This window comes from Struthio camelus, chromosome Z (genome assembly GCF_040807025.1).
Source record: "Struthio camelus isolate bStrCam1 chromosome Z, bStrCam1.hap1, whole genome shotgun sequence".
NCBI lineage: Eukaryota > Metazoa > Chordata > Aves > Struthioniformes > Struthionidae > Struthio > Struthio camelus.
The window spans coordinates 21,690,852-21,714,554 of record NC_090982.1 but is presented as its reverse complement, the minus strand read 5'-3'; the positions used below and the strand labels follow the sequence as shown (position 1 = coordinate 21,714,554).

Here is a 23,703-nt window from a genome sequence, read left to right as displayed (position 1 = left end):
GCACTTTTCAAGATATGAAAGGAGGTGGGGAACATGCTTGGACATGGATGATGGAGACAAATAAGGTGCTCTCTATGATAACTTGTGTAGAGCGTTTTGGTTAGGGAGTGTTGTATAAAAGTTTATTTGCCCTGCTTTCTGCCACTTGCTGCATTCAGCAGAAAACCAATGGGAAAAGGAATCACTGACTGTTTCAGAGAGTGACGAACAGGAGAAGGGCTCCAGTAAGCGAACAGCCTCTAAGCTGAGGGATCCTCAATGGCTTCCACATCCCTGTGAAGTAGTCAAGATGTATTTTTTTGCCTTGCCTGTTCTGTGGGGAAATAGGCTGATATTTCTTTCAGTGATGTGATGAATGAGACGGCATCCAGGTTATTGAGGTTTTTTTTCTTTTTTTTTTTTTTTTTCCTTCAGCCTTACTTCTTGGCAGACTTGGAACTGTTAGCTAAGCTGCTTATCAAACAACTGAAGGTTTTTGACACAACAAGGCCTGGTTAAAGTAGGGCCATCTCCTTTATCTAAATGCCCTCAATTTGATCATGATGTCCTTTTGCAGCAAAAGGGAAGTCTTTTAGGGAAGATTCTTCATACCTTATTCTTATTCCTTCTCTCTGTCCCCCTGTGCTTACTCTTTCTGGTGTTCAAACCTGATCAGGTTATACCAGGGCTTCAGGAGTCTGCATGTCGTTTGACCAGTGAAACACAACTGTCTGACTGTCCCAAGCTGGCTGGAAGTACAGAATAATGTGGTAGGGAGGAGCTGAGTACAGGCAGGGGATTGCTCCCAGAAGCTTAGGTGCTGCGCTGTAACACATTTGTGTGCCCAAATCCATGGAGTTCTTCTTTGGTTCTTCACCAAAACCTAAAACAGATTCAAAACTTCCCTAGAAACCACAGAACCTTCTGCAGACTGACTTCCAGAAGCATTTTTAGGCAGCACGTAGGATGCTAACGGTGCTTCACACCTCCCAGATCCTTCAGTGTTTCTCTGTGCGTGAAGTATCTCTGTTTTGAATGTGCCTTTCAGCAGGACTGTCTCTACTGCGCTCCGTCGCTGTCCGCGCATCGTTTACCTAAAGTGGATTGGCGAACCCTAAATAAATTGTGCGCTGTTCAGCTACCTAATTTGATCATAGATGCTTATTTATCTCAGTTACACGGGTTGTATATAATCCCGTATTCCCAAGATACCAGCATGGTGGATTTGAAGTCAATGGCTGTCTGAAGTAGTCTTTAGTGGCTTCCGTATACCCATTCCTCACACCTACCAAAGGCAGGACCAGCACTTCTGATGTTACTTCATTCATGTTCTGTTTTATTGCAGTATTACCTATGTAGCAGCAGAAAATTTAGAAGAGTATCGAGCCAGCTTAGGACAACAGACAGAGGGAGATGTGCCACTTGATCTTTTTTCTTCACATACTGTCAGGTGGGTCAAAAGACTCTTATTATCATAATCTCCTGATGAGTCTCTTTGGTTTAACTTTTTCCATATGCGGATACACTTCAGATTGTTTTGCTCAGGGAAATAAGTTTTCATTTAGAAGATTTGAAAGGTGGATAATTTTCTTCAAACTATCAGCCATCGCAGTAGAAAGTTGTTGAGAATTGCTTTTTTGCTTTGGCTAGCGAATTCCATAGGTATTTGAGCTATGTATTAAGGAGATGGTCTGCTGTTTCTTCCTAAATTTCTCCTAAATTCTATGTTGATAGACTTCATTTCTTTTACTTGCTCAGTTAAACGCTCTATCACAAATACAGACTGTGTGCAGGTAGTTTTCATTAATTTCTTCTAGGCTTTTTTTTAAAAACAGTTATCTCAAAACATTAGAAAAAAATACTGATAGGGTATCATAATATCGTATTTTGTTTCCATCAAATAGGCAGTTAGATCACAGAAGTTTCGTAAGAGTGAAGCTATATGATTTATGTGTGATGCCGCATACTCAGTACTTGCGACATTAGAATTTAGCATTGGTCATCTGTCCAGAATGTATCTGCAAAGAATGAACTGTGCTTTCCTTTTTTTTCCTTTGGTTTCAAAAATTCGTTACGACTGTAGGCCAAGATATTTGAAGTGACTAATAATTTTATTTTCTTCCATTTTGGTGATCTGGTCTTTGGCTACTTTAAAGAGACCTGATTTTCAGAGAATGCACATGGTGGTTTTTGATAAGCATTGTTTTAAAACCTCTGAAATTAATCCCCAGAAGCACTAACTGCTTTTGAGGACTGCTTGTTATTCCTTCCATTTTGAAAACAAAAGGCAAAAGGTGGAGTCATTTATTCTTTAAGTGTCGCTTGATGAAATCTTAATTGCAGAGACAAGTAGAAGGGGAATTCCCAAGTACAACATGCATTCTAACAGTTTGCTTATAAAGAAGTCCGCTGCATGCCTGTTGGCTCCAGATGGTTTGCAGTTGTACTATAACAGTTTTTAAGCTTTCTTGTAGCATAAGGGGAACACGAAGGAGTAAACACGGTAAGCATTTTAAATGCGTATAACTACTTGCAAACTGGGTTTCGCCTTGCTGCCTAGAAAACCTCTTTTAGTAATATATATGCTCACATCTTCTGGAAGATTAGAGGGCTCGTCTGTTCGTACCATAACTGCTATTTACAGGGAGTATACAAATTCTAACGCTGGCAAGGTGTTCCAGTATGTGAAATTTTGTTGTGAAATGTACTGTTTTCCTTGGGTTTTTAACAATGGATGGCGTGTTCCTGTTCTGTAGCAGGGAGATTGCAGAACTTCCAGAACGTGAAGAGGGAGAGGGAGAAGAAAGCGAACTTCAGAATGCAGCTTTTAGTAACTGGAACCAACCCAGAAAGTAAGTGCGGATCGACTTGTGCAGTGAACGTGTGAAATCTCCAGATATTCAAAAAATTTGAAACCATTAATACATTTCAAGAGGAATAAGAGAACAACAGAAATAGTGCACTTTTATGAATCGTGTGCTGCAAGAGTAGTTCATTGCTGATTTTTACTGTCGTTGACCTAAATCCTTGCAATCTAACAGTTTTTGGATTGCGTTGGTAGTTTGTAGACTAAATCTGTGGCATCCCTTAGGAAAAGGTGAAGAGAAGGATTCAAAATTTAAATTAGAAGCCAAAATAAAGTGAAGGACATTAGACACAATTATAGACCCAGTAATTAACTCCCACTAAAAGGCAAAAAAACCTTACAGGAGGAGTTATTCTTGATTTTTATTTTTATTTTTAACGTACAGATGGGTCTTCAGAAGGTAGACCAGAGAGGACGTTGTTATAATGACAATAGATTGTCATTTATTCATATCTCATTTTTGTCATGACAGGGTTGAACTTTGGAGAGAGCCTAGCAAGTCACTGGGGATCAGCATCGTTGGTGGACGAGGGATGGGGAGCCGCCTGAGTAATGGGGAAGTGATGAGGGGGATCTTCATCAAGCACATCCTAGAAGACAGCCCAGCAGGCAAAAATGGCACACTGAAAACTGGAGACCGAATCGTGGAGGTACCAGCCTGCTTCCTTTCATTCGCGACACCCCTCGCTCCTCAGGAGTCACCAAGATGGATGGTCGGTCCTGAGGAGATGGCTGTGTAATTGCTCCAGCTGGCAGCACTTGAGCCATTCAGTGTTTCATAAACACCGTAGTACCATCTGCTGATACTTAGATGCAGAGAGCTTTATGTTGAATATATGTTCAGTGGTATAGGTGGCTGTCTGTATATGCGGGAGTCTAAAAAACCTGTGGCTCTGCCTCTCTCTCGTAAAGCCAGTATGTTCAGGAGAAAGCTTAGTTTGGTGAAGCTAAAAAAGTTCTACCGGTGCATACTGGATTGCAACATAAAAGGACAGGGATTGGGAAATCATGCAAAAAAAAAGTCAATCTTGTCTCCCTGTTCAATCTTACTCTGGTCCCATCATTCTTGCACACCGTGTGCAGGAATTAAGGAATTAATCTTTCTTTTTCCTGCTGACGTGTGGATAGCTAGGTTGGCGAGGGAGGCGTTGCAGGAAAGTAGAGTGAATGTATCCATGACTGAGGACGTGGAAACAAATGGTGTCGCGGGGAAAAGTTTGCCCAGGTTTCTCATCTGCTGTTTAGTCAACTCTCTGCTTTTGCAGCCATTTTGGCTGGCTTGTTCAAAGAAATTGGAGAATGAGCGTGCTAAAAGGAATGTATCTTTCCCAAGGTGATCCTCAGTAAGTCAGGCATTACCCCATCTCCAGCGTCAGGCTGCTAGGAACTGCGCTCCTCTTCTCCCGCCTGGATGTTGTTAGCTGACTCCACCAGTGTAAGTGTAATGAGGTGGATGGTGGAGACTGTGAGTCTTCCTCTAAAACAGTGAGCCGGCTTTACACTGTGGCATTCAAACTGGTGATATACAGCTGCTGTTAATAGAAGATCCAAATATAAGACCTTGAAGTAATGCAGCTCTTTCTAGGTCAGGATGGAAGAGCTTCCAGTATATAATAAATCTGGAGATGGAATTCTACTCAGTGGCCACAAAGATGAGAAATACTCATTATAAATGAATATCTGAATTTTTATGAATGCAGTGGTTGTCTCTGTTAATAGCGCTTGCAGAAGTGAAAGTGGATGAGCAAAATTAATAAGTAATACTGTGTGAGTGTTTCTGAATGGATGGTTTCTGTTTCTCAAGTTGTGCCTTACCTAGGTTTTGCTCTGTACTAGTGCACACAGTATTTCAGACAGGGGAGGTCACAGAACTGTAACGTTACTCTTCATTTCCTAGCTTTAGAATATTCTCTTTCGGATTGTTTTCTTTCTCTCCTTATTTTACATTGGATGGTTAAGTCTAAGATAGAATTATACAGTTAAAGAGGCAGAAGTAGTTCTCTCTATATAGCTTCTGGTGCAAAAATTGCCACTAACAAATAACCTGTGTTAGCTTCTAGCTTTTATCGTGGTCACCGTGAGAACGCTTTACTGATGCTAACTTCACTATAACGTGGTTCTTACCTGTAGCAAGAGAAAGTATTTTACACACAAATTACTTAGGAAGGCACAAAGAGAAGCAACCAGTGAAAAATTTGTTCTTAGCCATCCTTTGTAAATGCTTTCTTTAAGAAGAGAGAGAGCTTTTCACCTCTGGGGAAAGTGTCTCACAGCTAAAATTGGTCTTATCTTTTCTATTAAGCAAAAGAAAGAAAAAAATATTTTTTACTGACATAATACCCCGTAGGGAAAGATCCTCGAGCACTTAGAAGTTTCAGTTTGTTAAATCTTATAAAGTGCTGGGAGGTAGGTTACTCTGAGAAAAGATGCACTTGAAGCAGTGTTTGGCAAATGCTATCACTGTGTTCCTAGAATTGTATCTCTTGTGGGAAAATGTGTGGAGCTTGAACCTAGACGGTCGAGTAACCTGTTTTTAAAACCATCGAGAATATTTAAAACCTGACATGAGTGGGTTTGGGCAGGGAGTCATCCTAGATCCTGTAGCAATAAAAGGGGACTGTTTGAAGTGCTTTGAGCACTCTTGGAAATCTCAGCCCTCTATGTGAGGACTTTGCTCTACTTCAGGCCAAGTCAGTAAGAGACCCCTCCGCTAGCTACAGTGGTTTGGGCTCAGATTTCAGTGGAAGTTTCCAGATCAAAAACCCAAAGCTGGTTCACGATACTGTTAACTTCTTGTGATGTTAAGATGAGGCCTTCCAATTACAGGTGGATGGGATTGACCTCAGAGATGCCAGCCACGAACAAGCTGTGGAAGCCATACGGAAGGCAGGCAATCCCGTAGTCTTTATGGTACAAAGCATTATAAGCAGACCAAGGGTAAGCATAAAGAATATGAAAAGAGACATAATATGTAGTAATAGATGAAATAAATGTTCAAGGTGGTGGTGTTTGGGAATGGGATATTTAATCCTCAAACTTCCATCTCAGCTGTTCTAGGAACACAGATTTGATTGAAGTATTATTTCCATTTAGAACGAAATCGATTTGGAACTGGAATTACCCTCCAGCACGCCGTCCTCAAACTATTTTGAAAAGCCTCAAGAATGATAATTTGTTGGGGGGCAGAGTAGGAGTCTAACTAAAATCAACTTTTAGAGATTGACAGCATGTCTGAGGAGCGCATGCAGAAACACAACACCTGTTAAAATATTCATTGGACATTAATGAAAGGACCTAGAAGTACACGGAAGTTTTCCGTCACTAAGCTGCATGGACACTGCAGACACAAGCTAATGAGCTTTAATAGAGTTGCTTGCATCAATTGAAACTAAACTTCCTCATTGCAGAGTCTGTGTAAGCTGCATGTTTATTTACTAGTTGTCTCATAACTCTTATTCCCCAGCCAGAGTCTCTTTATAGCCCTTCTTCAGCTTCTGCTCCCTGTGGGCAGAAACCTACTAACCCATTTTACCGTCAGTCATCTCAGGTAAAGTTGCATGAAAAATCTCTGTTGAATGTTGGTTTTTGAGACTCGAGATGCTGAAATGGCTTTTGCATTTGCTGTGATGTGAACAAAATTGCCATTGCTGAATAATTAGGCCACTGTTTGGAATGTGAAAGATGCCATTACTTTATCACAACTTATGTTTCTTACTTAGAGAGTGCTCCTTTGCTGTTTTTGATTGCATTTTATTCTCTCTCTCTTCCACTTACTAAGCTTATTGGTTGTTTCTCAACTGTTTATTAATGAACCTTTGTTCCTCTGTAAGCAGAAACATTGCAAATGCTCTTAATGTACACATGCTTTGTGTTGCAATCTTTGTAAACAGCATTATTTTTATTGTCTTCATTCTCTGAAACTTGCAACTGTACTTTACAATAAGATCTTTAAAGGAATTTCCTGCCTTCGTTCATGTGCAGTCACCTAGACAGCTAGCTGCCTGCAGACAGTAGCTGTGTGTAATATGGTACTGCTGTGTACTCAGCAAGGTAGTTGTTTTCAAGTGACATGTTGCTAATGAGTCAGATTCTCTTTTCTTTTTTTCTTTTCTGTTCTTTTCCTTTTTTTTTTTTCTCTCCATTCAGGCTGCTGTAGGTAAAGCCAGGCCTGAGTGTACAGCAGAACGACCCAGATAATGCAAATAGGCTGTGTTGCTGTGAGAAACTAGCTCGATAGTTTTGCCTGCAAGCAGTTATCCATCAAATCTGTGTTTCGTACTGATACTGCTCTGTTAATTTCTAAGTAAGAATTCATCTGTCACTGGGGTTATGGTCTCAGACAATCTGTAGGACTACAGCATTACGCTTTACAAAGTATTTGCTTGCTTCTGAACATCCTAAACACATTTGTGGAAAATACACACATCAGTAAAAAAAACATTAAAAGTAAAAAATACAAACAAACAAAAACCCACAACCCTTTATTTTATTTCTTATTTTGCAAAGATTAGTTTAAAAAACCTAAAACTTTACTTTAGTCTTTTTTTTTGCTTGTCCTAGATTCTGCACGAAAACACGCTTTGTGCACAGTATATAAAACATACCTGTAAGGGGAGCTGAAGCGCTTCACAGTTCATAATGTTAAACAGTCCAAATTAATACAATATAGTTGCATGGGTAGAAATTTGAGCTAACAGTTATCTCTTATGTTCTCTGGCATCATGTCAAAACATAAAAGAAAAGATTCTGAACTGCTATGGTTGATCTTCTGTTTTCTGTCTTACTAGGACTTCACTGTTTATATGCACAATGTTTGTGATGCTTCTTTTATTTGCATAACATTTCATCAAGTTACGATTTAAAATTTTATGCAGCTGGCAGATGTGGTGGTTAAAGTGTAATAGGATCATTTGACTCATAAATTACTTTTCCCAAGACTGTCTTTATACAAGACAACGTCAAATGTGAATTGCATGTGTAAGTAGAAAATCTTGTTGTATTGTAGGGAACACTTTGCCTGTTGACTTTGAGTGGCTGTTCATGCACAGCTTAACTTCCTCAGTACTGTAGAACCAAGACATGTTGTTTTATCAAATTACTTAGTTTTTGTTTTGCAGAATGAAACATAAGAATAAATGGTTAGACTACCTCCTCTGTTTTCAGGAATGTTTTTAAAAAAATGAGCTTTAAGAACATTTTCAAACGGCAATATAGATCTGGATTAAGTTACAACAATTAAAATTTATTGGTTGATACAGCAAGCCGTTAGGTTTCTTTTTACTTATTATGCTCTTACTTTCAGCAGCATTAAGCTTACAGCAAAGAGACAGTCAGGCAACAGCCAGAAGGATGCACCCTTTATAGAAATTATTTTTAAGTATTCATTTGATAGCCTTTCCAACTCACTGTGCAGTATCAGAGTTGTTCCCTCTTTCTTTCAAGTAAACAAGTTTATTGAAAAGAAATCTGATGTTAGAACAGAGTACATTACAAGAACTGCCTAAGGAGTATGAAACTTCAAATTATATCCTTTATTTTTTCCTAAATATTGAAAACCTTTTGGTGTTAAAATAACAAAATAATAGTAAGCAAGTACTTTGTACTGTTTAAGGAAAAGACCAGAGAGTTTTATTTTTTTAAGTTGTAAAGTATACACACATGCTCACACATGCAAACTGATCTATCAAAGGTATCGTCAGTTATTAAGTCTGTTGCAGAGATGTCTAACATTACTGCAGCTTCTGTTTTGAAACATGCACTGCTGGTATGTCACCACAAGAGGTAATTCAAACAATGAGAATTAACCTGCAGTTTTCAAAATACATTAAACCTAAATTTGTACTGCATTATCACTAAGAATTATTACATTTATTCTGATCCAGGAATCCGCAGTTTTGTAGTCGTAAATGCATAAGAGTGCCCCGTATGCTGAGATGCTTGGACAAAATTTTGCAAATATCGCAGCAAGTAATTTTGGGTTGTTCAGACTGCTGAATTCTGGCTTTTATGGTTGGTGGGCTAGGGCAGGTGTGAAGGTTAGTGCTTTTCTCTGCTCTCTGTTTACCTCAGCTGGTCTAGCTATAGAGCAAATGCAGTTTTGCCTGCCTTCACGTGTCTGTAGCCAAGTGCATGAAGTGGATCTTTTTTGTTTAGCGCAGACTGCAAAACAAATATGGTTTGTTTCATGAGTCAAGTCACAAAGGTTTAATCTAAAGTTTGTGCTTAGTTTCTATTATGTTTTCCTTTTAGAACCCCTCCCTGGCTTTCCTGCAGAACAATCTTTTCTGTAGGCCAGCAGTCTTCAGCAGCACTAACCCGTTTGCTGATACTTCTCAGTTCAACACTAACAAGGTTTGATGACGACAGACTGTCTGCTTTTGACTCACCCAGCATTATATATGTGTTTCTTCACCATTTGTGTGTCTCTGTGCTTGTATTTTTTAAACCAAATTTGGATAAAATATTCTGCTGATGAGGGTGGAAAGTCGGTGTAGTGAGTTGAAAAGACACAGATCACATACCAGCATAGAAAAGTTTTGAAGAAGTTAAAAAATACCAGCTCCATTAATCATAACCACTCAGTCTGAACTAATCAGAGCTACTAAGTAGTTTGCCCAGTTACAGAATCAGTCTCTGTGATAACTGTTAAAATATGCACGTGAGTGTAAAGGATCTCTCCTCAGTGTGAGGTGTTTTGCTGCTGTGTACTTTATTTTCCTTTTATGAGGTTAGGACTTTCCATATTTGCTTTCTCTTACTTTGCATGAAAAAAAAAGAAAAAAAGATTGACAGCTTTCATTTTACGGTGGTGAAAATATTTCCCCCTTGCTTCTTGAGTATTCTTTTGATACCCCATGAACAGGATGCTGACATCTTCGGAAATCTGACATATATTAGACCTTGTTTTTTTTTTTTTTGTGGTTAGTGATTACTGCATGTTATTCAGATTCGGAAATTGACCTCTAACTCAATAATGAATAAAGGCTGAATTCTTGTGTGCATGCATTTCTGATTTAATACAATAGCTTTTAGCTGTGTACCTCTTGGGAGTGATTGTGCCCTCTCTCATTTTTTTCTGTGTTGTAGTATGTCAGATGTCTCAAATGTAAAAAGAACATTTATGACGTGTGCTGCGTAGTCATATGTATGTTTTTGAAATCTGTAAGCATATTTTTTACAGTTCTGAGGAAAGGGAGTAATGTAAAAGTGTAACATAAAGTGTAACATAAATGATGGCTTATTTTCTGTATTTTCAAAAGTATTTCTGATAGAGCAAGCCTCATGTGTTTTGCAGTTTCTCCACAGTTATGTTTTTTTAAAAATTCAGATAAGAATGGCCTTTTGCCTTCTGTCCCACTTCTTCTGCAGGAGTGGACTGAGACCTATATACAGTAAGATACTTTGCTGAATCACCGTTCTTAATAACACCTTAAGTAAATGTAGTTAATAAATCGTCTGCAGTTAGTAAACGAATCTAAAATTTAAACACGTCGCTCATTAGTAACGCTGTGTGTTGCCAAAGGTACTGTAATACATGGATTGCTGTTTTCTGTTACTGTAGGAGGTATCGAATCCAATTAGGGTTACCTTCCGTTGTTCCCCAACTAACCCTTTTGCTCCCACACCATTCAAGGTTTGTCTTGATCCCCGTGAGTGGGTCATACCCTCTGTGTGCTGTGCGTTTGTACATGGTGTGTGATAACTTCCAAAGTACTGCTCCTTCTTCCACATGTACCTCCTGTGCTGAAGGTGGAACTGCTCCCAGTTTGCTGCCATTCTTAGTATTTGCTTGGCTGTGACCAGAGCAACCCTGGCAGCCAATTCAGTTCATGCACTGTCTGATGCTTTGCATTTTAAATGGCATAATATGAAATACTATGTCGTGGCACACTGGAAGTATCTGATGAGTTAAAACGGTTTAGTTTTTTTCGAACACGGCCCGATTCAGAAAGCAAAAGTCTTATGTGTGTGTAAACGGAGGGAGCTGACGTCTGTTGCGAGAAGTGCAGCCGCGACAGACTGAGCTCTGCACGCAGAACGTGGTCCCACGTATTTGAATTGTATGTGAATAACACTCTTTTTACGCTTCTCACAAGAGCCTTGCTTTTACTCTCATTTCGGCCTTTCCTTAAACATCAAACATTCAAATTTATGTGTGTTTGTGCAGAGATGTAGAGGGAAACATTTTTTTCATCAAGGAAACACTGACGCTGCGATTCATAAGTGATCATCTGTCAGGAGGTAGCCGTATGTCCACACCTTATAGATATTCCAGAGTCCCTTGATAGCAAGTTTTTGTCTTCTTTTTTGGGGGTTGTGTGTATATATATATGTATATGTATATATATATATTTTTTTCCCTTTATGTAAAATTATTGGACGCACTTTCTCACTTACCAAGAGGATGATTAAAGTGATGCATTGATTCTGATTTTAAAACACAGAGACTACAGTAAGCTCTGTTAATCTAGTCAGCTCACACATTGTATTTCCTCATTTTTTTCTGTACGTTATGTAGTTTTAAGTTAAATCTCTAGGAAGCAGTCAGAGAAATCAGTGCGTTTCTAGAACTAACTCCCTTTCACACCCCCTTGAGATAATGTTCTACCATTTCTCTGTGTTGGATACATGAATTTTTGATTGTGGAAAGCCACCTTGAACTGGGTTTCCACCCTACTCTAATTCTGATGGGTGAAAATACCTTTGCTATAGTTCCCCTGCTTCAGTTTAGGTTTATAGAAAATTCACCCTGTGGCTATTAGCATATTTTAGAATATAGTTTGCATAAACGGTGGACTAATTCCTACATGTGAGTTGAGTGATACAGGGTATCTCAGCTGGGTGCTCTGACCTTTCTGGTTAAGATTTGAAATGCCTGTGGAAAGTCTTAGAAGGCGTCGTCTTAGGTTTGAAGCGCAGACTGAAAAGGCTGATAAAACAGTACAAGTATTCATGTGGCATTTACATGGTGTTTTTAATGGAAACCATTGCCTTGGGTGCCATTTTAACACTTCCCTCAGATTTGGCATTTATTGACCCCTTAGTTAAGCTCCTAGAGGAAATTTTTGAATGAGAGGAAAATCTTTTTCAACCACAAACAGAACGAGGGAACTGAAATAGGACATTAGCATTTTCTTTAAATCTTTGGAATATACAGAGAGTGAAGGTAGCTTGTTTCCCCTGAGAGGTGGCAACTTCCTTAATCTCAGTACGACTTAATTGGTGGACTTCTAGTCCTCTCAAAACCTTCACTTGAAAGCTGCTCTGATACATCACCTACCTTTAAAGTCTTCCAGTGTGTATGTTGTTATCTGTTTCACTGTTGTCTTGGACAAAGAAAGTTGTCTCTGTGTTTTTGGCTCCCAGAGATGCCGTCTGAGACGCTGCATTCAAACTTTTACTAACTGAGGTACTGAAAACTGAAATGATGATAAAACTGCTAGGAAGCCAGGACAATGCCTGAAAATCCTAGTCCTTGAAAAATGCGTCTGTTTTTTGTCTGAGGTTGATGTTGTTTACATCAATAGTTGATCCACCAAGGATTAAATTCTTCTGGGCTTGGATAAGCTTCAGAATGATGGTATTCAGGCATGAGTTTCTTGCCTGCATATTTACTCGCTTACAGTACTGAGCAAGCCAAAATGGTACAAATTAATCACAGTTAGTCGAATCCTTGATCCGAGTCCTTGTTGCCATTTTCCTCAGGGAAACTGACCTGAATGGAGTCTTGGCAGACTTTAGATTTAGGTATTTAACCGTTACATTGCAGTGTTCGTATGTGTTTACACTTTTGGCTCTTTGTGAACATGAATAAATCACGCATATCAAAACCAAAAGTATTTTTCTCCTTTATGGCTGAATCTCTATCTATCTCTGTTTATTTGATCTCCCCCATGGAGCATATAGCAAACCAGTAAATAAGACCAAAAAAGTCCCATTACTTTGGATTTTTGTCAGCTACCGGTTTTGTTTTGTATTTAAGTTTTCTTTCAGTTAATACTCCAATTATTCTCCTTGACTAGAGGAGTTATTTAAAGTACCTAATTCTTTTCCTGCCCCTCTCCTCTTACATGGCTTCCAAAGTATATCACAGGAAGAAATTACATTTATGAGCTTTTAAAAGTAAAATAAAATTCTTCTGTAAATATGATACTAAAGAATTACTTGAGCCTTCGTATGAGGATTCTTTTGAGATGTAAAGTGGCACATAAAACTTTACTGAATTGGGCTTTCATTGTCAGTTCTCTTTGCTTCAAAGTACGCTTTGGAGTGAAGTTGTCTTTTACCTTGCTTAGTACTTGTTTCCATCTTTGATCTCTTGCAGCCTTTCTGTGCCGTGTTTTTCACTTAGAATTCCTGTTGCTTGGTATTTAAATTTCAAGGCCATAGTCATTACCATTTTGACATTTTTTGTATACTGGTTTGCCCTACACAGAGTGTGCCTGTGCTTAGCCACTGCATTTTTCTTATTCTCCACAGGCATCCAGTCAGTCAGATTCAGAGCCAGAAAAGACTTCATTTTGTAACTTGCCTCTGCCCCCTCCTTCAGCATTTTCAGGAATGAGCTGTGATGTTGCACGGTCATCTTCCAGCAAAGTCCCAGAGGATGTGGAGAAAGAGGACGAGTTTGGTTACAGCTGGAGTAAGTTTATCCTTTGTTACAATGTTGGAAACATTCAATGTTGAAATAGCATTATAGCAGAAGATGTGGGAGGTCCACTTTGGACTGGCTTGTTTTCATATGCTTCGTGGCTTAGGTGTTAAGTATTGCTGTCAGCGTTCAGCTGTGCTTGGTCGGATGCACATGGTGAAATACGAGATTAATTTGCTCCTGCAGAACGCACTCTGATCTCTGTGCTCCTCAGTGGTCCAGATTCACTGTTTCACATGTTGGACTACTTGAAGAATTTCACTGTGCTCCAGATAATGGGTGGCAGTGATGTAAGATACTTCCTGTTATCTGAGAGTGCTATTACAGTGGAAATTACTGCTTTTCAGTGTAAATTTTTTTTTTCTAAGAGAAGCTTCAGTATTTTCCATAGCTAGAAGGAAAACGAGCGACTAAGAATACTGTTATAAATCACCTAAGGCTTAACTGAAAAGAAAGCGTGGTGTACACTTAAAATTTCTCCTCCCGTTTGGGATTCTGCTGTTAAATAATGCATGTTGGATGCTGACCGTGGCTCTGTAGGTTACTTGTGAAACTTTCTAATGCAAATGCAACCTCTGCTGCCCACACTTTTACATTTAGAAAAGATCACGCAGCGCTATGGAAGTCTGCCGGGGGAGCTACACGTGATTGAGCTAGAAAAAGGAAGGACAGGTCTGGGACTTAGTCTTGCTGGTAACAAAGACCGATCCAGGATGAGTGTCTTTATAGTGGGAATCGATCCAAATGGAGCAGCTGGCAAAGATGGCAGGTTACAGATTGCAGATGAGTTACTAGAGGTGAGTTTTTGCAATTTGTACTGAAACTCAAACATATTGATTAAAGCAGCAATTAAATACTAGATTCTTGGTGCAGTATATTATGTTCTTCAGTGAACTGTATGACCTTGAAATTGCCAAGTTACCCAAGCTGAAATCACTGTGTTACCAGATTTTCAGTCTGAAATATATCAGAGTGTTGCAGTTGGAATTGTTTTCTCATACATGTGTGTGTGTGTGTGTGTGTGTGTGTGTATGTATGTATATTTGTGCGTGCATGTGTGTTTGTATGTATGTATCCATTTTAAATGGCTAAAAATGAGGGAAGACAGCTGTTTTTGTACTGTAGAGATGTATGGGAGGGGAACGCACTATTGTCCATAGAAAACACTGAAGCCCGTCAGCCCGTCCATCTGTGGAGTGCTGCATACTTTCTAACTACAGCTCTGTCTACTGGAAGTGTGATAGTACAGAATATATTTATGCTGTGTACCATATAAAATGGAAAATAAAAAGAACAAAAATCAAGAAAAATGAAATCAAGAACAGCTCCATTTATGTTATGGATTCTAATTTCATAACACATTCAGGCTGCTCTCTCTTGGTATCATGAAGAGACCCTAAAGCTTAGTGCACATCTAACGTGCTCACTGTGTATGTGAGCATAAAGTGTTTTTTTTTTAATGTTGTCTCAGTTCACTTATGACATTTGCAGATGCATTCTTTGCTGTAACTTTTCCCGCTCTCTCCAGAGTAGTAAACAATGTGTTGCTCACATGGAGCTGCCCCATGTAACTTCAAAACTCTATTTAGAGGTGTGCAGGGATGCGCTGGGGAGAAGGCACAGTGAAGGAAGGGTGAGATCCAACAAAGCCTGATGGAGACCCTGCGAAAGCAACCTGTATAGGCTAGCAGGTGCAGACTGGGAGAAAAGGTGAAGAATTTGTGACTCTGTTAACCCAGCTGCATAGAGGGATTTGCAAGTTGCGGAGTCCCGTGTTATCTGCTAGAAGGATCTCTTGAGTCAGTTAGAATGTCCTTCTTCTAAAACCTTAATGCTGTAGATGTTGAGTATCCTCAGAAATCATTGAAACACATATGGCCCGAGACGGCGCTCAAGTAATCCCTTACTTACCGTCCACACTAGAAATACGCACACTGATGCTAAGAGATGGTCTCAACCTGTGCACTCTCGAAGGAGGAAGAGTCTGAGCTTACCCTTCGTTTTCACATGTCACTGCCTGTCAGCGGTGTGGGCTGTACCCCATCCCCAGCTGCTGTCCTGATCGTGGTCCTTCACAAGCGCAATGTGATCACCTCAAGCACAGCTGCATCTGGATTATCCCTTCCAGTGTGAATGAAAGAACCGAGTATCCCTATAGCAATGCCTGGCAGACACAGCCTGCATGGGAGCTGAAGGGTTGTTGTTACGTTCAGCCTGCTGTTCAGACCTCCCTGTTAACGGCTTCTCTGCATCTGTTAGTACTACTTCTGTATGCGTTGCCTTATTTTCCCTTTGTGTAGGTCCAAGCTGTCATTTTTAACTCCTTTTCCCATTCTTAGAGTGGACTTCTCCACTGCAGCTTTGCGTTTGCAAGAACAAATGTAATTAATAAAATGTGAATAAATTATCGCCTGATTCTGCAAACTCACATTAATATCTCCAGTCACACCTGAATCACATGATCTTCAAGGGTTTTCAGCAAGCCTGCTCTGCCAAATGAAGCCAGTGATTTGTAGGGTCAAAGCTTTAGATTGCAAATGAACCAGCATTCAGATTCCTCTGTGTAATATGTCTATGTCAGAGTTGAGATTCAACGAAAAATAGTAATCTTGTTACTGGTTGTAGGCAGTTCATTTTTTTGTTAATGGTAGAATTCCCCATGACTCTGCTTTATCCCTGTATCCATCATGAGGCGATCAATGGCAAGTGGAAATAGATGGTGTGCCAAGTCAACTAAGTATAACCAGAGAAGGGCGTTTTTAGCACTGTGACAGTGTTCATCTGAGAGGGAGTGAAAGCAGGACACAACATAGTCCAGAATTTCAATACAGTTTTTAAAATGCTGTTTTAGCAAGCATAAAGACACATAATGATGTGTCTTTAAGGCTCATAAATTAGTTTTAAGTATAAGAGAATAAAATATTCTGAAATGTAATTGTTATTTTCTTTGAATAGATAAATGGGCAAATACTCTATGGAAGGACTCATCAGAATGCTTCATCAATAATCAAATGTGCGCCATCTAAAGTAAAAATAATCTTTATCAGGTAAGTTCTGTTTAAGGGTTTTGCTAAAGTTTATTTTTAAGATGCTCAAGTTCTTACACAAAGAGCATTTCTGTTTTATTTTTAATTTTGATGAGGCAGATGTGCCTGGTGTGCTTTTTTTTAGCACGGTCCTTAGCAGTTATTGAATGTGTCTTGTGTTTTCTCTGTTGATGTTTGCCTTGTGACTGCCAGAAATAAAGCAGAAAAAGGAGCTAGGCTTAAACTTTTTTGAAGAAATACAGTGCTGCTTTATCACGTGCTTTAACTGCATCTATTGTAGAAATAAAGATGCAGTAAATCAGATGGCTGTTTGCCCTGGGAAGTCAGTAGAGTCATCAGCTTGTACTTCGGGGACACTTCAAAACCAAGAGGTAAAGCAAATTTTTGTTTTTCTCATTTGAGTGAGATGTTAACAGTATTGTGGGTAGTGCCCCATTTACTAAGCAAATAATGAACAAGAAAAACTCAATGAAAAACAAATGAGATTTTAGTACGGCTGTTATGTGTACTGTGCCTCATTCTGTTTTACTTTGTGCTCATCTAAACTGAGCCAGTAACTAGTACTCCTAGGAAGAGGATTATAGCAGTTTAAATGGGTCCATAAGTTGATTGGACCCACTCTGAGTGTTTGTGTGCTACCTCAGTTTGGGGCAAAGCGTGTTCTAGTTTTGAAAATAGCTGCTCACAGTTCTGTTTTCTTTCTCTGTCAGACTGATCTCAGCGCTACAAATGTCAATGCTTTTGCTGACTTTAGTTCATACAAAAACATTCAGCACGTGGAACTCCCTAAGGTACATTTTTAAAATTAAATTTACATCATCCACAGTTGTATCCCTCAGCTTGCTGCTGTGTAATGGAGTCCCTCTTAAGACAGAGAGACTCTGTCCTTTCCTTACTCGAAGTCACAGCAGAGATTTCTAGGGATCTGCCCTTCCTGTTCGTGAATGGACTGCCAAACTTCCCTGACCTAAAGACTGTCTTCAGGCTCCTGCACTTTGTTTCAATTTGCTAATTACCGTGTGTCTTGAGAAGAAGGCACCTCTGGAACTAGCTGCAAAACTTCTGGCAGGCCACAACAAAAAATTGGTTGCAGTGTCGCGAGAGAGGATGGCCTGTGTTTAACCAGAACTGGTTTAATACGGTGACATACATCCACGTTTTTCTAGTGGTTTGTCACCTGCTTGATGCTGCCTCAGGTAAAACAGTTGCCTGAGTTGTTCCGACTAAATTAATTAGCACATTATGAGCACAAAATCCCCCGAGCTAACACATACACAGTAACAGAAATCATGCCTCTCAGAGAAGATGGCCAGAAGTTCTGTAATTATGAACTGGCCAAAGGAGGGTGGGAAAATTGCTACTGCTGCTTATTGGCATCCAGAAGACAGTCCCGTCCAGTGGGCAGAAGTGTTGTGACTTTAAGACTGTTGGTTAGTTTGTAATCTTGCCTTTCCTTATTAAGCTGTACTAGATGTTACAGGTTGTGGTACCCGGATGATTTATTTCTAGGTGAAAAAAAGTTCCAAAGAAATTTCACTGTGCCCCAAACATGCCCTAATTTTATAGGAGGAGCATGCATTTTTTCCGTCCTCTATATTTTCCACTCCTATAGGTATTTTTTCTGTGGTTTCAAATAAGATATCTAGGCAATATCATGAAATTCTGTTTATTTCAGTCTGTAGTTTCCAAGCTGTGTGTTTTTCTCCTGTTTATGAATTTAACAGCTGAATCACAGTTGATCTAGGTTTCTGAGTATTTAAATGGATTTGAATTTAGAAGTATTTCAGATACATCTAGGTAGTAGGTATGCTGTTAGTAGGTTGGAAAAAATTGCTACTTCAAAAAGAAATTAGCTTACAGTAAAAATATTGAGGTACTGTGAAAACCCAAACCCTTTTCTATGTCTTCGAGCTTCACTGGTCTTTAGTGAGTGTGTTCTAACATTTTGATAACTGCAAGTTTATCTAAATGCAAGTTTATCTAATGATAAATGCAAATTATCTTCTTTTTTCTGTTTTCCCCAGGATCAAGGAGGATTGGGAATTGCCATTAGTGAAGAAGACACAATTAATGGAGTAGTTATTAAGAGCTTAACAGATCATGGTGCAGCAGCAAAGGTATGAGACCATTTAAAGTCCATATAAGGAAGGAAAAATAATGTTTAGAGTAGCATCCGCAGCTGATATTTTGTTTTCTGTTTGTTTTCTAGGATGGACGAATCAAAGTCGGGGATCAAATCCTAGCAGTGGATGATGAAGTCGTTGTGGGCTATCCAATAGAAAAGGTGATTGTGGAATATGAGATATGAGGAATATTGTAGAAACTAAACGCCTAACTACGTGAAATGATTTTGACTCGGACAAAACCAGGGTTTCCATGGCTATACTCTTGATTGCATTTTCAAAGCTGGCTAAAGCAGTGAAGATCTACAGCCTTTATCTGGATGAGAAAAACTGTTGGAGAATAGGAGTCTGAATTGAAAGCTCAGTTTCTATTTTTCATTAATTCACTGCATGATTAGTTTTGCTCCGTGCTACTTTTTTTTTTCTTTTTCATTTTTTGTGTATATTTCTTCCTGTAGTTCAGATTTGGTGTATCAGACACACCTAATTGTGGAATAAAAGCCATGAATTATTGCTGAATGATGACCCTTCCTGGCTTTCCCACTTTAAAAGTATTGGAACCAGTAAAATTAATACTTGTATATTTTAAACGAGCAAATTGCATCAGTGGTATATTAAGTCACAAACTGTCCTTATGCATGGGGAGTGATTGTGATGGGGGCCTTGTTATCTTCCAGGTGAGATGTTTCAGCTCTTTGGAGAAAACTTAACTCCTTTCCTAAATAACAAGATTTATTTCTAACTTCCAGCTCTGCCGACTCAACTAGGGTTCTGTAGTGTATCAAGGAGGGCTTTTTATGGAATCTCCCTTGCTACCAAGAGAAGTAATTATTTAATATGAGAAGATGATTTTCTGTTTGTTAAAGGCTGGTTAGGAGAGCGTCCATCTTGCTCTCTAGAGCGCTGCTGTGTCAAAGGGGTAGTGCAGTTGTTTGCAAGGAAGCGGGTAGAGTTTGGAAGAAGGAACAGAGTGATTGAGTAAGGAGTCATTTTTGAAAAAAATCATTTTTCTGATTCTGCTGATGTGATGAAGGCCTGGGAGGATTTTATACCTTCCTGTGAGATGACAATGCATTTTGAAAGTTTCTTCTCCTAAAGGTAGACCTTGAGTTTTTGTCAGTTCTGTTTAACAACCAGGCATCCTTCTCTCTCTCTTGCCGTTCAGATAATATTTTCAAGTTTTTCTTCCACCTGTGTGTTTAATTAAGGTGCTTGCATAATATTGCATTAATTTAAATTGATAGATGTGTTGGCATTGACTTCAGTGGGATCAGAATTGGGCTCCACCCAAACATTAGAGGTTAATAGTAGTTTTCAAATTTTTCTGCTAATTACTATAAACAGATAATATTTCATGCAGAGAAGCTGTCCAGAGACTGCTGCATTCTCATCTAGTTCAGTGTAGCGTAGTTTCATGGAAGCTAGTGAATTAACATTAGTCAGGTCTGGCCCACGGCTATTAACTCTGTAGCTGTTTATCATGGAAAACATAATTTTTTACCCTTGTTCATTGCCTAGAACAACTGCAGGACTGCAGTCCTGGCTCCAGTTTCTGGAAAAGTTTTTCTACCTGATCTTTGTTTTACAGCTGAACAGTCCAGTTACTCCCTTTACCGTCTGTTCTCTTTATCGTTCAGTTTATCAGCCTCCTGAAGACATCCAAAACCACTGTGAAGCTTACAATCAGCTCCGCAGAGCTGGATAGCCTGACTGCAGCAGCAGTCCCTGCCGGCACTGCCTTAGCAGAGAGGAGGAGTATCCAGCAGTCAGCAACTGTCCCTACTTCGGGCTCACCAGAACCAGAGGCCATCAGAAGTAAGGTTTCTCCATGCGTGTCTAGCTTCATGTGAGGGTTGTAAGATAAAAATGAAGACCCATCTTATAAATGCCTCTTTTCTCTTTGTATGCACTCAGTTGTCTTTTAGAATATAGATCAATCTAAATAAAGTAATGAAGCTCCACACCTAAGACCTCTACAGGCCTGTAAGGCCAGCTACAGAGGTGGAAGGAGGGAGGAGTTTCCTCCTGCATCGCAAAAGCTGTGCAGTGAGTGCCTATGCCATGGTTGTCTAGGATTAGGTGGCAGTCATTTCCTTTAGAGTGGTGAGAAAAGTCCTATCATCCTATGTGGAACAAGGGAATGAGTGAGACTGTTTCGTGAATGTTACTGACCAAGTCCAACTCTCCCCCTTTAGACTGGAGACTTGAGACATGACTGATTGCAATGGTTATCATGTTTATTGATAAAGCAACACACCACTAAGAAGCTAATAGTATCTTAAATGATTAATAAGTGCATCGTAGTATTAATTCACATATATATCACCACGATTATTACTTACAGAATCACAGAATCACAGAATTTTTTAGGTTGGAAGGGACCTCTGGAGATCATCTAGTCCAACCCCCCTGCTCAGGCAGGGTCCTCTAGAGCATATTTCCCAGGATCACATCCAGACGGGTTTTGAATATCTCCAGGGAAGGAGACTCCACATCCTCTCTGGGCAACCTGTGCCAGTGCTCTGTCACCCTCACAGTGAAGAAGTTTTTCGTCAGGTTTAGGTGGAACTTCCCTGTGGTTCAGTTTGTGCCCGTTGCCTCTTGTCCTGTTGCTGGGCACCACAGAGAAGAGATTGGCCTCATCCTCTCGACACCGCCCCCCCTTCAGATACTTGTACACATTGATGAGATTGCCTCTCAGTCTTCTCTTCTCCAGGCTGAACAGGCCCAGCTCTCTCAGCCTTTCTTCAGAGGAGAGATGTTTGAGTCTCATAATCGTCTTTGTAGCCCTCCGCTGGACTCTCTCCAGGAGTGCCATGTCTCTCTTGTACTGGGGAGCCCAGAATTGGACACAGTACTCCAGGGGAGGCCTCCCCAGGGCTGAGTAGACAGGCAGGATCACCTCCCTCCACCTGCTGGCAACACTCTGCCTAATGCAGCCCAGGATCCCCTTGGCCTTCTTGGCCACAAGGGCACACTGCTGGCTCAGGCTTAACTTGTTGTCCACCAGGACGCCCAGGTCCTTTTCTGCAGAGCTGCTTTCCAGCAGGTCAGCCCCCAGCCTGTCCTGGTGCATGGGGTTCTTCCTCCCTAGGTGCGGGTTACTAATGGTTCTATTATGTATTATTAGTAGTAGCATTGATACACAATTGCATTACTATAAGGAAATCTTATAAATTGCATGAGAGCGACTAAGTTGTAATTCTATTGTCTTTCCTTCTTCACTCAGTATTAAAGTTCCTTAAAAGTGTGTCTCTTCTTACTTCACCCTGCCACATCAAGTCTTTTGGACACAGACCTGATGAAGAGTTCCGTGTGTTGCCCAGAGGGGCTCCCCCTAGTGTACCCAGGCATCCGCAGCCCTACTGTTTGAAAATCTACTTACCCCCCAGCCACACACCCCTTTATTCTCCATCGGATTATATACCTTATCCCCATTTTTCATTTTCGTGAGTCCCCCTTATCACTACCCCTGGTCCTTCTTTTCTCTGAACAGATTCTTTCCAAATAAACAATCCACCCCTAATTACTTTTTCCTCATTGATCCCATTTCTGCTACAACTGTACCCAGATTTGGTGTTGCCGACACCAAAACCTAGCGGGTTTTGGCCCAGTATAGTACTACTGATGCAGCTAACTAGGTAAGGGCCGCTTTGTATCCCGAGGCTCCCCTCCAACTCTTTGGTTGATGCTGGTTACATTTGATTTACGTTATATGTCTTTTGGACAAAATTACCTTACTTTAGCCTTGATTCTGCTAAGCATTAGCAGTTTCTCATCTTATGCAAAGAGAGCTTGCATACTGGAGCAACAGAGCTAGCAGTAACCTTACACAGATTTATCCTTGAATCATTTTCATCACCCTTCTGGTTTCCATCAGAGGCCAGTTTTGAGGCTTGCTGTTCCAGCAGGACCTATTGCTCACACTCTGCCTAAGTACTTCTTTAGGATAAATGTATATTTCTGAATGGTCAAGTCGTCAGTTTCAGTGGAACTTCTTTTAGTCAGCACCCTTGTTTTAAATGCCTAAAATGGGTTTAGATGCCTGATTTTACCTTGCGGAAAAAGGTAATTTAGATATTCTTTTTAAAATCAAGCATGATATCAGTGGTAGAGATTATCTTAAAACATAAGGTGTTTTAATTTAATCCTTTGCTTTAATTATTACAGAATTTCAAACCCTCTTGGTATTGTTAGCCTTTTTTTTTTGGTCTTTGGACAAAAACTTTGGACTGCCCCAAAAATGCCGAAGGTTCATTTATGACATACCAGATAGGCTAAACTTATTTATGATCACACATAAATTACTGCATAAGAATGTAAGTTGCAAAGTCAGGAGGAACTTTTCAACACAACATATATATACACCATGAGAATATATATTTACAATGTGAGACTTGCTCCTTCCAAAAGCTGTAAATTTTCAAAAGCGAGTTAAGGGTGGACAGGCATGCTAATGTAAATAGGTAAGCCCTTGTTGAGGGCCACTAAATCTAATAATGTAAATATATCCTTTGGCTTGACCACAGAGTGCGTGAACTGGAAAATATTATTTGCCTCATGCTTATTATTCTTTTTCTAAAAACATGGTACAGATCTAAGTCAGAGACAAAGTATTTGGTTAGATGCACCTTGACTTTACCCATTATTTAAGTGCAAGGGTGACATTCTTGCATATATTTGTTTAACGTATAGTATGTGCTTCATTTATGAGTGATCTGTGTTTCATCGTTGCTGGAATAGATGTTTAAATTAAAATGTATCTTAATATAAGCTGTGTGTATTCCATACACCTTTGGCTGTCCAAATTATAAGAGTGAGCTAGGCAGTACAAATACAGGGCATTGTATGTAATACAGTTGATCTTCCCAGTAAACTCAAAACTGAGAGCAGGGTAGCCGATGGCATCAAAACTGGGCAACTAATTGAAACTGCAGGACAGTACTTGCCTGAGGGGAAGGGAATGATTAGCTGCATCGTTATGTGGGTGTTTTGAAATGAGAAAGTATTCTGCAGGTCAGCCATTGCGGTTGAGCT

At 39.8% G+C, this 23,703-nt stretch overlaps 1 protein-coding gene across 41 annotated transcripts in view; it reads left to right on the top strand.

The window, feature by feature from the left end:
• Nucleotides 1-23,703, top strand: part of MPDZ (multiple PDZ domain crumbs cell polarity complex component) — a 101,520-nt gene that overhangs the window by 63,894 nt on the left and 13,923 nt on the right. For 14 of the 41 annotated variants that reach the window (XM_068926879.1, XM_068926883.1, XM_068926881.1 and 11 more), the window contains 12 exons: nucleotides 1,325-1,429; nucleotides 2,736-2,831; nucleotides 3,318-3,495; nucleotides 5,672-5,782; nucleotides 13,325-13,487; nucleotides 14,097-14,293; nucleotides 16,452-16,543; nucleotides 16,824-16,914; nucleotides 17,254-17,334; nucleotides 18,568-18,660; nucleotides 18,753-18,827; nucleotides 20,304-20,481. In XM_068926879.1, coding sequence (XP_068782980.1) covers nucleotides 1,325-1,429; nucleotides 2,736-2,831; nucleotides 3,318-3,495; nucleotides 5,672-5,782; nucleotides 13,325-13,487; nucleotides 14,097-14,293; nucleotides 16,452-16,543; nucleotides 16,824-16,914; nucleotides 17,254-17,334; nucleotides 18,568-18,660; nucleotides 18,753-18,827; nucleotides 20,304-20,481 — 1,460 coding nt within the window. Of the gene's footprint in view, nucleotides 1-1,324; nucleotides 1,430-2,735; nucleotides 2,832-3,317; nucleotides 3,496-5,671; nucleotides 5,783-6,308; nucleotides 6,393-9,094; nucleotides 9,197-10,406; nucleotides 10,479-13,324; nucleotides 13,488-14,096; nucleotides 14,294-16,451; nucleotides 16,544-16,823; nucleotides 16,915-17,253; nucleotides 17,335-18,567; nucleotides 18,661-18,752; nucleotides 18,828-20,303; nucleotides 20,482-23,703 lie in introns of all 41 variants that reach the window. The other 27 variants (XM_068926848.1, XM_068926856.1, XM_068926855.1 and 24 more) reach the window with 5 other exon arrangements.